Source organism: Panulirus ornatus, chromosome 58, assembly GCF_036320965.1.
Source record: "Panulirus ornatus isolate Po-2019 chromosome 58, ASM3632096v1, whole genome shotgun sequence".
NCBI lineage: Eukaryota > Metazoa > Arthropoda > Malacostraca > Decapoda > Palinuridae > Panulirus > Panulirus ornatus.
The window spans coordinates 12457618-12473227 of record NC_092281.1 but is presented as its reverse complement, the minus strand read 5'-3'; the positions used below and the strand labels follow the sequence as shown (position 1 = coordinate 12473227).

Sequence of the window (15610 nt, the reverse complement as noted above, 5' to 3'; positions counted from 1 at the left end):
CTTCGTTTTGAAGTTGCCAGAGGTTGATGTCTTCCCACGGTAGTCGATATTGTTCCCTGTGCATTTCGCCTCATGTACACTGCCTTGACCTGTGGCTTGACCCCACTTGACCTCTCACATACTCTCTTCCTCTCATTTTTCCTCTCATTCTTGTCGTGCATTTTTCCCTCATCAGGGACCGCTAGCGAAGTCCTGACACAGTTTTCTGTGTCGATAGCATAATACCACCTGTAATTCTCTTTATTCACAGTATAATACCTTCTATAATTATCTGTATTATGGTATAATACTATGTATGATAATCTTTATTTATCGTATAAAACCTCTCACAGTGTATTTTATACTTATAATACCTCGTATTATTAGGATTAAACCAGTGAAGCGTTATTACAAAATTCACAAGGTCATAAGCCATGTCGAACGACCCATTAACCCAATTCACTACCGGGAGTTTATTAGAAAAATAGATATATATATTTTTTTCTTGACGGAGATTTTGTTTTGTGTTCTTTGTCTTGGTTCTCTGTAAGGCTAGGTTCATCACCTGCGTCCGTATCTATCTCTCTTCTCAAACCATCATAATTACAAAATACCCTGTGTCGATCCTTCATGGAGATACCCATTCACCCTGGCTGGTTGATCAGTCAATAACAGGCCGGCTACTGCTGTTCCATTTTGCTTTGTCTTTGTGTAATGTTACTCGGGCTGGCTGGGTCCGCCGCCCCGGGGCCACTCACCCAGCATAACGTTTACCCCAGCCAGTTGTCATGGCAACGGAAGACGCTCTACCTGGCCATGCAAACAATATATACCACACCGTTTTAATCACACACACACACACACACACACATATATATATATATATATATATATATATATATATATATATATATATATATATATATATATATATATATATATTTATATATATATATAAATATATATATATATATATATATATATATATATATATATATATATATATATATATATATATATATATATATATGTGTGTGTGTGTGTTTGGATTGCATGGTATTGCAGTTCATCTTTATCAGAAGGGGTGACTGTGTTGTTGATTGGTTGGTAAGATATTCAGTGTATGTATGGATCATGGTGAAGTGCCCGAGGTTTGGCGGAATGCATGTATAGTGCCATTGTACAAAGGCGTACGGGATAAAGGTGAGTGTTCAAACTACAGAGGCATAAGTTTGTTGAGTATTCCTAGTAAGTTGTATGGGAGGGTACTGATTGAGAGAGTGAAGACATGTACAGAGCATCAGATTAGGGAGGAGCAGTGTGGTTTCTGGAGTGGTAGAGGGTGTGTAGATCAGGTGTTTGCTTTGAAGAATGTGTGAGAAATATTTAGAAAAGCAAATGGATTTGTGGGTGGCTTTTATGGATCTGGAGAAGGCATATGGTATGGTTGATAGAGATGTTTTGTGGAAGGTCTTAAGAGTATAGGGTGTGGAGGTAAGCTGCTAGAAGCAGTGAAGAGTTTTTATCAAGGATGTAAGGCGTGTGTACGAGTAGGAAGAGAGGAGAGTGATTGGTTCCAAATGAAGGCAGGGGTGTGTGATGTCACCAGGGTTGTTCGAATTGTTTATGGATCGGGTGGTGAGGGAGGTAAAGGCGAGTTTTGGAGAGAGGAGCAAGTATGCAGTCTGTGGGGATGAGAGGGCCTGGAAAGTGTTAGTCAGTATTGTTTATTGATGATACATCTCTGGTGGCGGATTCGAGTGAGATACTGCAGAAGTTGGTACCTGGAGTGGACACGGCAGTGAACTGAACCACTGAAGCTGAAATGATTCACTGGGTGGGGAAGGGGACGAAGGTTCTGGGAGCGCTGAAGAATATGTGGAAAGAGAGAACGTTATCTGAAAGGGCAAAATTGAATATGTTTGAAGGGATAATAGTTCCAACAGTATTATATGGTTGCGAGGCATGGGATATGGCCGTGCGGAGGAGGGTGGATGTGGTGAAAATAAGATGTTTAAGGACAGTATTTGGTATGAGTAAGTAATTAAAGGGTAAGAAAGATTTGTGGTAATAAAAAGAGTGTGGTTGAGAGAGCAGAAGAGGGTGTGTAAAATGGTTTGGACATATGGAGAGAATGAGTGAGGAAAGATTGACAAAGAGGATACATGTGCAGAGGTGGAGGGAACAAAGACAATCAGGAAACCAAATTAGAGATGGAGGAATGGAGTACAGAAGATTTTGAGCGATCGGGACCTGAACATGCAGGAGGGTGAAAGACGTGCATGGAATAGAGTGAACGAAGTGGTATACTGGGGTTGACGTGTTTCTGTGAATTGAACTCAACTCAGAGGGTCAACGGGTATAGGGTCTGCCTCAGGTCTCTGCCCCTGGGGGAGGCACGTGGAGGCGGGGAGCCGGGTCGTCTAGGGTGTGTTGAGGATAACCGTAGGGCCCTGGCCTGTCCTGGGCCACTCAGTAAGTGCAAGACCTCCAACCTTTCCACTCGGAGAGGATGACACCTCTCGGCCACTCACTAAGGACAAGACCTTCAACCTGCCCACTCAGAAAGAATGATACCTCTCGGCCACTCAGGAAGCACAGTACCTCCATCCTGGGCCACTCGGTAAGCGCAAGACCTCCAACTTGCTCACTCAGAGAGGATGGTGCCCGTCAGCCACGCAGTAAGCACATCACCTCCACGGTGTCCACTCAGAGAGGATTATGCCTCCATCGTGTTTATTTTGCATGCATAACAATAGCTGCTCAGGGTGTGCAGTGTGTAACCCCGGGGAAAATTGTGGTTTTTTTAAAACATTATATGAATTGTCCGGGGCTTATGTATGAGGGGAAATATGATAACCCTAAATTTAGACTGTGATGATGAAGGTAAAAACCACTTGTCATGTATACGTAATGTCGTGATATACAATTATGTTTCCCGGCACACACGCCGCTGCTGCTGGAGGTGGTGGTCTGGCTTGAGGCAAGCCTGGAGCCAGGAGGAAGCGGGCGAGCCAGGAGACCTGCCAAGGGTGAACACTACAGCTGGCAGACGGGGCGGGGCGGGGCAGCGTCAGCAGCGATTGCGAAAGATGGAGAGAGAGAGAGAGAGAGAGAGAGAGTGTTAGCCTAGGTGTCAAAAAGAGATGCCGAGGGAAAACGATATTTGTGTGTTGGTTTCCATAGAGACAGCAGCAGAGGCTGGACACCACAGATATACCAAACGTGGAAAAGGAAGGTAGGGGAGAAAAAAGAGGCATAGCCTGAACTATAGCAGGGCACCCGTCATACAGCGGGAGGCATAGCAGAGGCTCCAACTGTGACCCCAGGCTACAGCTGTGACCTCAGGCTGCAAATGTGACCCCAGACTACAGCTGTGACCTCAGGCTGCAGATGTGACCCCAGGCTACAGCTGTGACCTCAGGCTGCAGATGTGACCCCAGGCTACAACTGTGACCTAGGCTACAACTGTGACCTAGGCTACAACTGTGACCCAGGCTCCAACTGTGACCCCAGGCTCCAACTGTGACCCCAGGCTACAACTGTGACCCCAGGCTACAGTTGTGAGCTAGGCTCCAACTGTGACCCCAGGCTCCAACTGTGACCCCAGGCTGCAACTGTGACCCCAGGCTACAGTTGTGAGCTAGGCTCCAAGTGTGACCCAGGCTCCAACTGTGACCCCAGGTTCCAACTGTGACCCCAGGCTCCAACTGTGACCCCAGGCTCCAACTGTGACTCCAGGCTGCAACTGTGACCCCAGGCTGCAACTGTGACCCCAGGCTCCAACTGTGACCTCAGGCTGCAACTGTGACCCCAGGCTGCAACTGTGACCCCAGGCTCCAACTGTGACCCCAGGCTCCAGCTGTGACCCCAGGCTCCAACTGTGACCCCAGGCTGCAACTGTGACCCCAGGCTACAGCTGTGAGACTGCCTGCCTCATCAGTGTGAGCGGGCCAGTATGGGGGCTGGAGCCTCACGTGTGTCGGGCTGGATTGATTTCCCGGTGTTGTGAGGTCGAGATAATTTGTCTGTGGTGGCAGACGACGCCAGGGGTGAAGTGCAGCAGACATGGCACCCTGACACACACACCTGGCTTGGATGATCAGGGGGCGGCGGACCTGACACACACCTGGCCAGGATGATCAGGGGGCAGCGGACCTGACACACACACCTGGCCAGGATGATCAGGGGGCGGCGGACCTGACACACACACCTGGCCAGGATGATCAGGGGGCGGACCTGACACACACACCTGGCCAGGATGATCAGGGGGCAGCGGACCTGACACACACACCTGGCCAGGATGATCAGGGGGCGGCGGACCTGACACACACACCTGGCCAGGATGATCAGGGGGCGGACCTGACACACACACCTGGCCAGGATGATCAGGGGGCGGACCTGACACACACACCTGGCCAGGATGATCAGGGGGCGGCGGACCTGACACACACACCTGGCCAGTATGATCAGGGGGCGGACCTGACACACACACCTGGCCAGGATGATCAGGGGGCGGCGGACCTGACACACACCTGGCCAGGATGATCAGGGGGCGGACCTGACACACACACCTGGCCAGGATGATCAGGGGGCGGCGGACCTGACACACACACCTGGCCAGCTGGAGCCAGATGGTAGGTTAGGGCTGTGGGGGTCCCGGGGTCAGGTCTGGCCCCTCAGGGGTACAGTCATTATGTATGATATGATCACAGAAAGAAAATCATTCTCTGTTTACGAGTTGTTAGCGGGTCATTATGACGTCATACCTCGTTCGTGTACGTGGATATACAAAGCAGGTTATACTCCATTCGTATATAATGTTATATAATAGGACGATCTATAGTGTAATTTTCTGTTGTTTTCTGTCATAACGAACTTTTGTTAATTGCTATTGTTTTGCGAGGGGATGTCGCCAGCTGACATCTTCGAGGTATGTCTTTACGGTCCTGGCCCTTATAGCTGCCGCATAGCAGTATAGCTCGAACCTGTATAGCTAGGACACAGCAGTATAACTGGGCGAATACCTGTATAGCTGACGTATAGCTGTCAGTATAGCTGGCCGAGTCCAGGACCGGATTGAAGGCCCCCTTAGCACCATAGACAGCATGTGGGTCCAGTAGGCCTGTATAGCTGCCGTATAGCAGTGTCGCTGGCATAGTTCGGACCTGTATAGCTGCCAAAGTATGTCCGTCAAACACCAGGCCTTGATATGTGCCCCAGAGCAAGCATGACTCCGGCCCCTGATATATGCCCCAGAGCAAGCATGACTCCGGCCCCTGATATGTGCCCTAGAGCAAGCATGACGCCGGCCCCTGATATGTGCCCCAGAGCAAGCATGACGCTGGCCCCTGATATGTGCCCCAGAGCAAGCATGACGCTGGCCCCTGATATGTGCCCCAGAGCAAGCATGACGCCGGCCACCTTATAGCAGCGTCGGCAGAGCTGGTCCGTCGCAGGGTCTATTGGCTGGTCTTCCCCACCAGGACGAGAGGTGAGACAGATGATTATCTCAAGATAAGAACGAGACATAGATTATCTATAAATGATAACTGCGCAGTGAGCGAGGTTAATTGGTCTGCAACAAGATGTGTAGCACCAATTAGATCGTTGAGTGTAATGGTCCTGCCTGCCAGGTTAATTATTGCAGCCAGGGGGTGGTCCGTTGGCGTGGAGGGGGATGACCCCGCGCGGCATCTGACCCCTCCACCACGACGAGGGTCAGGTCACTAGAGGTCACGGTGTCATGCCGTCCTGCTCATCAGTTGGTGATATTTCTCTCTCTCTCTCTCTCTCTCTCTCTCTCTCTCTCTCTCTCTCTCTCTCTCTCTCTCTCTCTCTCTCTCTCTCTCTCTCAATCTATTTCTCTATCGTGGGATAATGATGATGGAATTATTATTATTATTATTATTATTATTATTATTATTATTATTATTATTATTATCATTATTATTTATGTATATTTATTTATTCATTATTATTGTTATTATTATTATTATTATTATTATTATTATTATTATTATTATTTATACATATATTTATTATTATTATTATTATTATTATTATTATTATTATTATTATTATTATTATTTATGATGGTGGTAGTAACGTCAAATCTGGGCAGGTGAGAGGAGGAGCAGCAGGAGAAGGTTGGCCTCATTATCTGCTTATGAGTTGTATGCGACACAACATCTGCTGGGGTACGTGCCCTCCCCTTGGGGTTCGAACCCTGAACGCGCCACTGCCAGGACTCCCGTGGACCCCTGGGGTTCGAACCCTGAACGCGCCACTGCCAGGACTCCCATGGACCCCTTGGGGTTCGAACCCTGGACGCGAGGATGCCAGGACTCCCGGATCACGAGCGTCTTACACGTATGACACAAGCAGGTTATGAATGAGGGAGGGAGGGAGGAATGGTTCACTCTGGTGACCTGTGTCATCTTACCACACACACACACACACACACACACGCTGCCTGGTCCCTGGTTCTAGGTCATTGGGTCCTGGTCCCTAGTACCGTCTTACTAGAATCTGTTGTAGTAGGAAATACGTTGCATAAGGTACACTGTACCCTGCCTCACACATGTACGGTACATGAGGTACACTGTGCCCTGCCTCACACACGTACGGTACATGAGGTACACTGTACCCTGCCTCACACATGTACGGTACATGAGGTACACTGTACCCTGCCTCACACATGTACGGTACATGAGGTACACTGTACCCTGCCTCACACACGTACGGTACATGAGGTACACTGTACCCTGCCTCACACATGTACGGTACATGAGGTACACTGTACCCTGCCTCACACACGTACGGTACATGAGGTACACTGTACCCTGCCTCACACACGTACGGTACATGAGGTACACTGTACCCTGCCTCACACACGTACGGTACATGAGGTACACTGTACCCTGCCTCACGCCTTACCCACCATGGTACGCTACAGTCAGGGGTTGTGTTGGGAAATGTTAAAATGTACGACACAATCTTGGTATATTGTGGACCAGCGGTGTGTGTGTGTGTCTGTGTGTGTGTGTGTGTGTCGTATTGCGTCATGAGCTGATGCATCAAAGGTCGTAATTCTCCTGTGAGAAGCCTAGTGAGTGACCCATGTCTGTGGGTGTTGCCAAGACTCGCGGTAAAATGGCAGGAACTTTCCTTTTGAAGTTCAACTTCTGCTCCAGGACGGGCGACGTGCGCGCTTGGTTCACGGCACGACCCTTGTGCACGACGGCACGACCCTTGAACACGACGGTACGACCCTTGTGCACGACGGTACGACCCTTGAACACGACGGCACGACCCTTGTGCACGACGGCACGACCCTTGTGCACGACGGTATGACCCTTGAACACGACGGTACGACCTTTGAACACGACGGTACGACCCTTGTGCACGACGGCACGAGACTTGAACACGAGGGCACTACCCTTGTACACGACGGTACGACCTTTGAACACGACGGTACGACCCTTGTGCACGACGGCACGAGACTTGAACACGAGGGCACTACCCTTGAACACGACGGTACGATCCTTGAACACGACTTAAGTACGACCCTTTAGCACGACTTAGGTACGATCCAAGGGTATGCTGGTCTGGCTTTTAGGGCGAAGGTCAATATTGGTGGTTAGGTTGGTCGGTCATTAATGGTGAGCGAGAGTTGCACAGCGGAGGGCGTAGTGTGCAGCAGGTCACACACACACACACACACACACCACTGTCTCATGTGTGTCCGTCCACCCATCACATGTCCAGGCAAACATGGGAGAAATGAAAGCGGACCTGGAGCTGCCAAGCAGTCCTGGGCAACGGAGTCCATTACGCTACTCCACTACACTACTCCAATACAGTACTCCCACTACATTACCCCACTACGCTACGCCACTACATTACTCCAATGCAATACCCCACTACATTACCCCACACTACGCCACCCCACTACACTATTCCAATGCAATACTCCCACTACATTACCCCACTACGCTACTCTGATACACTACCCCCACTACACTACCCTAGTACACTTCCCCACTACACTACACTGATACACTACCCCTCTACACTAATACACTACCCCAGTACACTACAGTACTTCAGTACCCCACTATGCTACTGCCATATTTCCTTTCTGATATTCTGTTGGTTCTGGAGCGGGTGGAGAGCAAGAAATTATTGTTAAGATCCGGCCACAGCTTTCCGGAGCCTTGTGTTCCGCCATTTCAGGCTTCAATTCAGATTTTACTGTCCCTGGCAAATAAGTTAATGTCTCCAGCAAGTTGCCATCAGGACTGAAGCACGTCATTCATGTCAGGGATCTGGCGAGGAAACTCGCGAAGTCTGACCGCCAAGTTGCCGTAGCCATTGCCAGACGTATGACTATTTGACTTGGCGCCTTGAGTCTTTAATACTTTTTTTCTCACAGATCAACCAACGTTCCTGGTCGTATCCTGCTCAAGGCGACACTCATGTAGTCACGGACAAACGTAGGCCACTCTGCTGCACCTGCCCAGCAATGTTTCTCTAACGTGCAATACTATTGTCCGGGTCACTCATATGTTGCGTCCAGCCACCCACCACCTCTCGTTTTCCCCCTTCTCTCCCTACCACCGACTTTCACCCACTGACGCTTCCTCAGATCGAGCGGATAAAAATCCGAATTCCTCTTTGTGAACCTCAAGTCAATCCATCATCATATCTTCACATGTTATGAACCACTTTGGATTGTTTATGTTATGGTGCCACATTAAGTTGTTGAAAATTCGGCGAGTAAGCAACTTCATTGAAAACGAGGATCCCATATTTGTACTGAGAGAGAGAGAGAGAGAGAGAGAGAGAGAGAGAGAGAGAGAGAGAGAGAGAGAGAGAGAGAGAGAGAGAGAGTTATGTCATCTTGCGCATTACGTAATTTTTTTTTTTTTTTAGTTTTTTCCCGTCTTTGAAATGACCTTGATGGACTGGTACATAGATGGCAGCACCGAGACTGTCAACAACACTTAGACAGACTTCCAATGCTTGGTTCAGTGTGGTTTGATGTCAGACATACATGGTCGTTCCAGCCAGCCACCGACTAACTTTCCTCTCTGTTTATATATATAAATCAGGTGCTGTGTGTCCACCTGGCGGTGGGTGTCGGGGGTTTATGTGACCTGTGTGTGTGTATATAGGGGAGAGATATGTATGTAGTCGACCATGTGTATCACCCTGTACCGACTGTTGGGCTGGAGCCAATCATCATTACTGGATGGTTAAGTATTTATTGCGTTGTTGTTTGGAGGGTAGTTAAGGCTACAATGTAGCATCGTGTTGACTGAGGGTTTTTTTTTTAATGAAGACATAGTGTGTTAGTCGTGTTTGGTGTCATTCATCTTGGTTGATGAAGCATTGATTGTGAGACTTGATGACGACTCCTCATTGCTTCAGAGACTGCTGAAGCTGAAGGGTTCACTGTGTACTGTGCCGTGACTGAAGTGTTCACTGTGTACTGCGCCGTGACCGAAGTGTTCACTGTGTACTGTGCCGTGACTGAAGTGTTCACTGTGTACTGTGCCGTGACTGAAGTGTTTACTGTGTACTGTGCCGTGACTGAAGTGTTCACTGTGTACTGCGCCGTGACTGAAGTGTTCACTGTGTACTGTGCCGTGACTGAAGTGTTCACTGTGTACTACGCCGTGACTGAAGTGTTCACTGTGTACTGCGCCGTGACTGAAGTGTTCACTGTGTACTGTGCCGTGACTGAAGTGTTCACTGTGTACTGCGCCGTGACTGAAGTGTTCACTGTGTACTACGCCGTGATTGAGGGGTTCACTGTGCACTGCGCCGTGACTGAGGGGTTCACTGTGCACTGCGCCGTGACTGAGGGGTTCACTGTGTACTGTGCCGTGACTAAGGGGTTCACTGTGTACTACGCCGTGACCGAGGGGTTCACTGTGTACTGCGCCGTGACTGAGGGGTTCACTGTGTGCTCATGCCTGGGCCTCTGTCTCTATCCTCACAGGTTCACGGACGTGGACGGAGGATTGTTGTGGTGGGGAGGCGGAGCTGCCGGAGGACACGCCCACCAACCCCGCCCACCCAGTGTACGCCGCCGCCCACACTGCCGCGCACAAGGGCAGGGACGCCCGCGCCTCTATCTCCCTGGAAGACGACCTCCATGACCTCCTGGCCAGGAACTCTAAGGTATGTGTCAGCAGGGTCAGCTCTTGAGGTGGGTGTCAGCAGTGTCCGCTCTTGAGGTGGGTGTCAGCAGTGTCAGCTCTTGAGGTGGGTGTCAGCAGTGTCAGCTCTTGAGGTGGGTGTCAGCAGAGTTTCAGGGTGGGTGTCAGCAGTGTCAACCCTTGAGGTGGGTGTCAGCTTCAGGTTGGATGTCAGCAGTGTCAGCTTCAGGGTGGGTGTCAACAGTGTCAGCTTCAGGGTGGGTGTCAGCAGTGTCAGGTTCAGGGTGGGTGTCAGGAATAGGATGAGAGATAATCCCCTCCTGGTCTTCCCACATACCCGGGATTACTGGCATCCCCCCCCCCCCACGCTCCACAGTAATCCCCCAGGATTACTTACAGTCAGGACGAAAGTAATCCTATATTACCTCCATCGAGGAGGAAAGTAATCCTGCGGGATTACTTCCATCGATGATAAAAGTAATTCCATCGAGTTAGGTCCAACAGAACGGAATTATATGGTTATTTTCGAGAAGGTAATCATATAATTATTTTCTAGAGGGTAATTACTTTTTTAAGAACTTCCGTGGTGTTGCTGAGCGTGGCGCACGCAGTCACGGGCCGTCCAGGATCGAGTGCACAGGTTCGAATCTTGGTTGCGGCTGTCGATCCACAGTCAACCCAGCTGTTCATCCACCCCAAGGAGTTGGTCCATAACTTGCGTTAACTGGCTAAGGCATATGTGTGTGTGTATATATATATATATATATATATATATATATATATATATATATATATAGAGAGAGAGAGAGAGAGAGAGAGAGAGAGAGAGAAGGGGCCAGGTGAGGATATTCCCTCAAAGGCCCAGTCCTCTGTTCTTAACGCTACCTCGCTAGCGTGGGAAATGGCGAATAGTATGAAAAAACATATATATATATATATATATATATATATATATATATATATATATATATATATATATATGGGTCTACTGCCCACCACCGTAAGTGGTGAATCATTATTATATGTTGATAATGGTCTTGTGAAAGGAAAGGCACCGCCTCATTCTAGGTTTGCCCATGATTATGTATCCGTTGTTGTGAGTGTGAAACCAGATGAATCTAGTCTTAACTAAGGCCGCCACACACGCTCAGTTTTACACACGGGTTTTATCGGGTTTTTTTTTTTAACAGTTAAACCTGATCGTGTGGGTGGGGCAATTAACTACGCTCTCTTTAACTCTACAAGTTAAAATGTTGGTCATTACATTGAAGACTGCGAATTTGATAACTGTTTCTTTCCCTACATCTCCGTGGAAGCATTGGAACCCTCTACCCTCTCATGTCTTTCCAAATCACTATGACTTCGACACAGTTATAAAAGAAAGGGGTTTTTCTCTTCCTCCAAGTTCGTCAATACTTTTCCTCGTCTCTTCTTTTTTCCCTTTCGTAATCCTTCTCTCTATATTTCAATTAAGGCCCGGCTTTGATGTGGACTTTTGTCCGTGAGTGGAGCCTCCAGCACAAGAAAGAAAAAAAGAAAAGAGAAAAGGTTTAGCTGTGCAGGTTTGACCGACACATTTAGAACTAGGAGCACTAAGCGTATGTCGCGGCCATTAGCTCAAGATTGCCGCAGGCTTTGTTGATTTTGAATACCTGTGTTAGATCACGTCTCATATCCCGTCTCTTTTCTAAGCGAAATGAATTTCGGTCGCTTATTCGACGCTCAAGATTGGTTTCTTAATACGGCATTAATGTTGTTAGCTCGTCTTTGTACTCTCGCGACTCTGTGTCTTTATCCAATCTGTGTCGTTATTGAGAAATGAACACGCCATTCAAGACCCGGATGCACCAGTGATTTGTAAAAAGCGATGAAGATTTGCTGGACTTACATTCGAAAACCTAATCTATAAATCCAAGAAGTTTGTTCGCCCGGTTATCTGCTCCAGTGCACTGCTCACATGGCTCCAGGCGGCCAGAGATTATCTGAAGTCTTTTTCCTTCATCTTACCTTTTGTTGCGTAAAACTTCGCTCTTATCGATTTCAGAATTGGTTTGCCTCGTGCAAGCCCAGTACCGAGGACGCTGCAATATATATATATATATATATATATATATATATATATATATATATATATATATATATACTGTGGACCTTAAGGGTGAGACCCGCCGTCCAAACTTTGTCCCGTGCTGGCCTCTCACCCCCCTGCATGTTCAGGTTCAAAATATTTAACACTTCATCCTTCCATCTCCAATATGGTTTTCCCCTTCTCATTGTCCCCTTTACTTCTGACTACTTTTGTAAACATCTACATTTTGCTGCTGCTGGAAGTAGCGCAGCTTTGGGCTGCAGGAGTCTAATAGATATTGGTCCAGGGTCATTATAGTTAATATATGTACGATTGAAGTTTTACAGAATAGCATTTCTCGATAATGAGGGATGTGCTCTGCCAGGAGATCTCTGCTATTACATTATAGTGTAAGGACAATGATCTTTACCAAGTGGTCAACATAGAAAACGGGCTGTGGTTGTTTATATCTTATTGATGTTTAGTCCATGATTCTGAAGTTAAATTCTCCCCTCTGTAAATGTTATGTGAGACAGCCTTAGATACATGTTATTGTTATTGTATTTTTAAGGTGTGTTCTTCCAGCTTTGGTAATAGGTTATCTGCCAGGTATGTCATTGGCTTGTGTCACAGTGGTGTGATTGTACGTCACGTTGTTGTTGTCGTTGTTGTTATTGTATGATAAATTATGATCCATACGAGTGTATTATGGTTGCAGTCAGCTGGCGGTGTATTGGTGCTACTGTTGGGCGTGGTGGTGCTGGCCTGGGTACTGGGAGCCTGCGGTGCCTCCTGGGCCTGGCTTATGGTCAGTATAGGGGTCACATGGGCCCTGGTGACGGGCGCCCTACAGCGTGCTGCTGACGATGCTGCAAGGTGAGTAATACCCACATACTGTCCCTCTACACACCCAGCGATGTAAATGGCAGCAGGTTCAACACACACACACATACATTTAAAGAGCAGCTAATCAGGCAAAGGGATTCAGGTGGAAGACTTGTAGAGTATAATGTATGGATATGCAAGAAATTGAATGACAAGTTCAAAAATGCTTTCACAGTGGAAGATGCTGTAGCCCCAACACCAGAGTATTGGGATTTTTTTTTTTTTTTTTTTTTTTAAATCATCGAGATATCAAGGAAAAACATTAACAGAATATTAAAAGGTCTTGACCCAACCAAAGCTCATGGTCCTGATGAAATTTCACCATGTGTGTTTGTGTGCAGATACACTAAATAAACCTTATGAAACAGTTCAGAATGTGACTAGAGAGACCCATAGTGCCAAGGGATTGGAAAAGTGTGAACATGATACCTGTCAATAAGAAAGGAGACCAGGAACAGGTGCTGAACTACAGACTGGTCTCACAGACGTATGTGGTCTGTAAGGTTCTGGAAGAGATGACTAGAAAACAAATTGATTACTTTCTTCTTAAGAGGGAACAGCACAGTTTTAGAGAAAGGAGGTAACGTGTAGCAAACCTCTTGGATTTCTACGAGAGATTGATCTCGTCTTAGACCAAAGGGAACTCTGGTAGGATTGTTTGTGTTTAGACTACCAGAAAGCATCTGACACTACACTGCATAGATGGCTGATTGAGAAGCTGGATCATGTTGCAGGAAGAAAAGGGGAAACTGCTTCGATGGATAGTAGATTATTTTAGTGGAAGGGAACAAAATACACGTTAGCCACACCATCTGCAAATGGGAAAGGGTCACCAGTGAAGTGCCACAGGGTTCTGTTCTGGGATTATTACTCTCCTTGTTCTGTGTAAATGACTTAACTGAAGGCCATAAGGGAAGTGAAAAGCAAAGAGGATTGCATTAGCTTACAAGGGGACTTGTTCTCCAAAGTTGGTCTTAAGCATGTTTAATGAAATTCAACTCAGGCATATGTAATGATGATGGAACCAAGTGAAAGACAGCTTCAGTATGAGTATTATATAGCAGGATTCTGTAACTGAGAAGAACTTAAAGAGTTGACATTGTCCCTCACCTATCACCAGATCACAGTAGTAGGAGAATTGTTCAGGAAACAAACTGTCTGCTGGGAAATATTTGAATAGCTTTCAGATATATAGAATATATATTTCAGCAAGTTTTTCATACCCACATAAGGCCAAAATAGAATATGTCTCAAATTTGGTCACTGAACTTAAACAAGCACTAAGTGCTAATAGAGAAGGTCCAAAGAAGAGCAGTTAAAATGGTAGCAGAATTATGAGAAATGAGTCAGAGAGAAAGGCTGGAGGCTTTAATTTTACCCATGTTGGAAGAGAGAGAAGACTGAGGGGTAACCTGTTCACAGCATTTAAGTTTTCAAAACAAACTGACAATGTGGACAGTGAACAGTTCTTCACGAGATATGGGGTAAAGCAATAAGAGGACATGACATAAAATTAAGCAAGAAACTTGTTAAAAAAGATGCAGAGTGTAGTTTTGTATTATAAGAGGGTGGAGGAATGGAACAAACTGAATAAGGCTGTGATAAATGTGGACACCATACAAAAGAATAAATGGGTGTTTAATGGCAGAAAATGCTCAAGGGACATGACCCCCACAAGTGTAGAACTCCCTCCCTGTATAATACAGATATGTAATTTCACATAGTAGTTTCCATGTGCTTGCTAGTTAATGAATCTTTTGCTATAATATAGTCCCCAACAGAGCCAGCTTTTTACCCACTGAATGCTACTGCTACCCCTAATGTGTGTGTAGACCCTCCCCATCCAACTATACACCTCTACCCCACCAGCTATACACCTCAGTCACTGGTAGGTACGAGTGGATGAGGGTGCAGCGGCGTCGGGCACTGCAGGCAGATGAGACGTGTGAGTGGCTCAACCTACTCCTGAACCGCTGGTGGGTCTTCTCCTCTGCCTCCATATTTGCCAGGCTCAAGGCTGCCCTTGATCCCCGCCTTCATGAGGCCAAGCCAGCCTTTCTGGGTGAGTATCAGGCTTCACAAGGCCAAGCCAGCCTTCCTGGGTGAGTACCAGCCTCCATGAGACCAAGCCACCCTTCCTTGGTGAGTACCAGGCTCCACAAGGCCAAGCCAGCCTTCATGGGTAAGTACTAGCCTCCATGAGGCCGAGCCAGCCTACCAGGGTGAGTACCACCCTCCAAGAGGCTAAGCCAGCCTTCATGGGTGAGGAATAGGCTCCACAAGGTCAAGCCGGCTTTCTTGGGTGTGCACCAGATTCAACAAGGCCCAGCCAGCTGTCCAAGGTTAGTTTGGCTGAGCCAGCTTTTAGAAGCTGGTATTCTCCAACCTAGGTTCTAGACTATAGTTTGATGTCTGAAAAAGACTAATTTTTTCCATCCTGGAGGAGCAAGAGAGAGGACTTATTATATGATTCCATTGGTTTACGAGTTGTTTATCTCAACAAAGCAAA

The 15610-nt window shown here is 47.2% G+C and overlaps 1 protein-coding gene across 13 annotated transcripts in view; it reads left to right on the top strand.

Moving 5' to 3' along the window:
- The window catches only part of LOC139766519 (uncharacterized), a 112081-nt gene that overhangs the window by 59412 nt on the left and 37059 nt on the right, over positions 1-15610 (top strand). For 9 of the 13 annotated variants that reach the window (XM_071695259.1, XM_071695258.1, XM_071695251.1 and 6 more), the window contains 3 exons: positions 9989-10170; positions 12935-13092; positions 14994-15163. In XM_071695259.1, the coding sequence (XP_071551360.1) occupies positions 9989-10170; positions 12935-13092; positions 14994-15163 (510 nt within the window). Of the gene's footprint in view, positions 1-9022; positions 9117-9168; positions 9239-9988; positions 10171-12934; positions 13093-14970; positions 15164-15610 lie in introns of those variants that run through there. The other 4 variants (XM_071695256.1, XM_071695255.1, XM_071695257.1 and 1 more) reach the window with 4 other exon arrangements.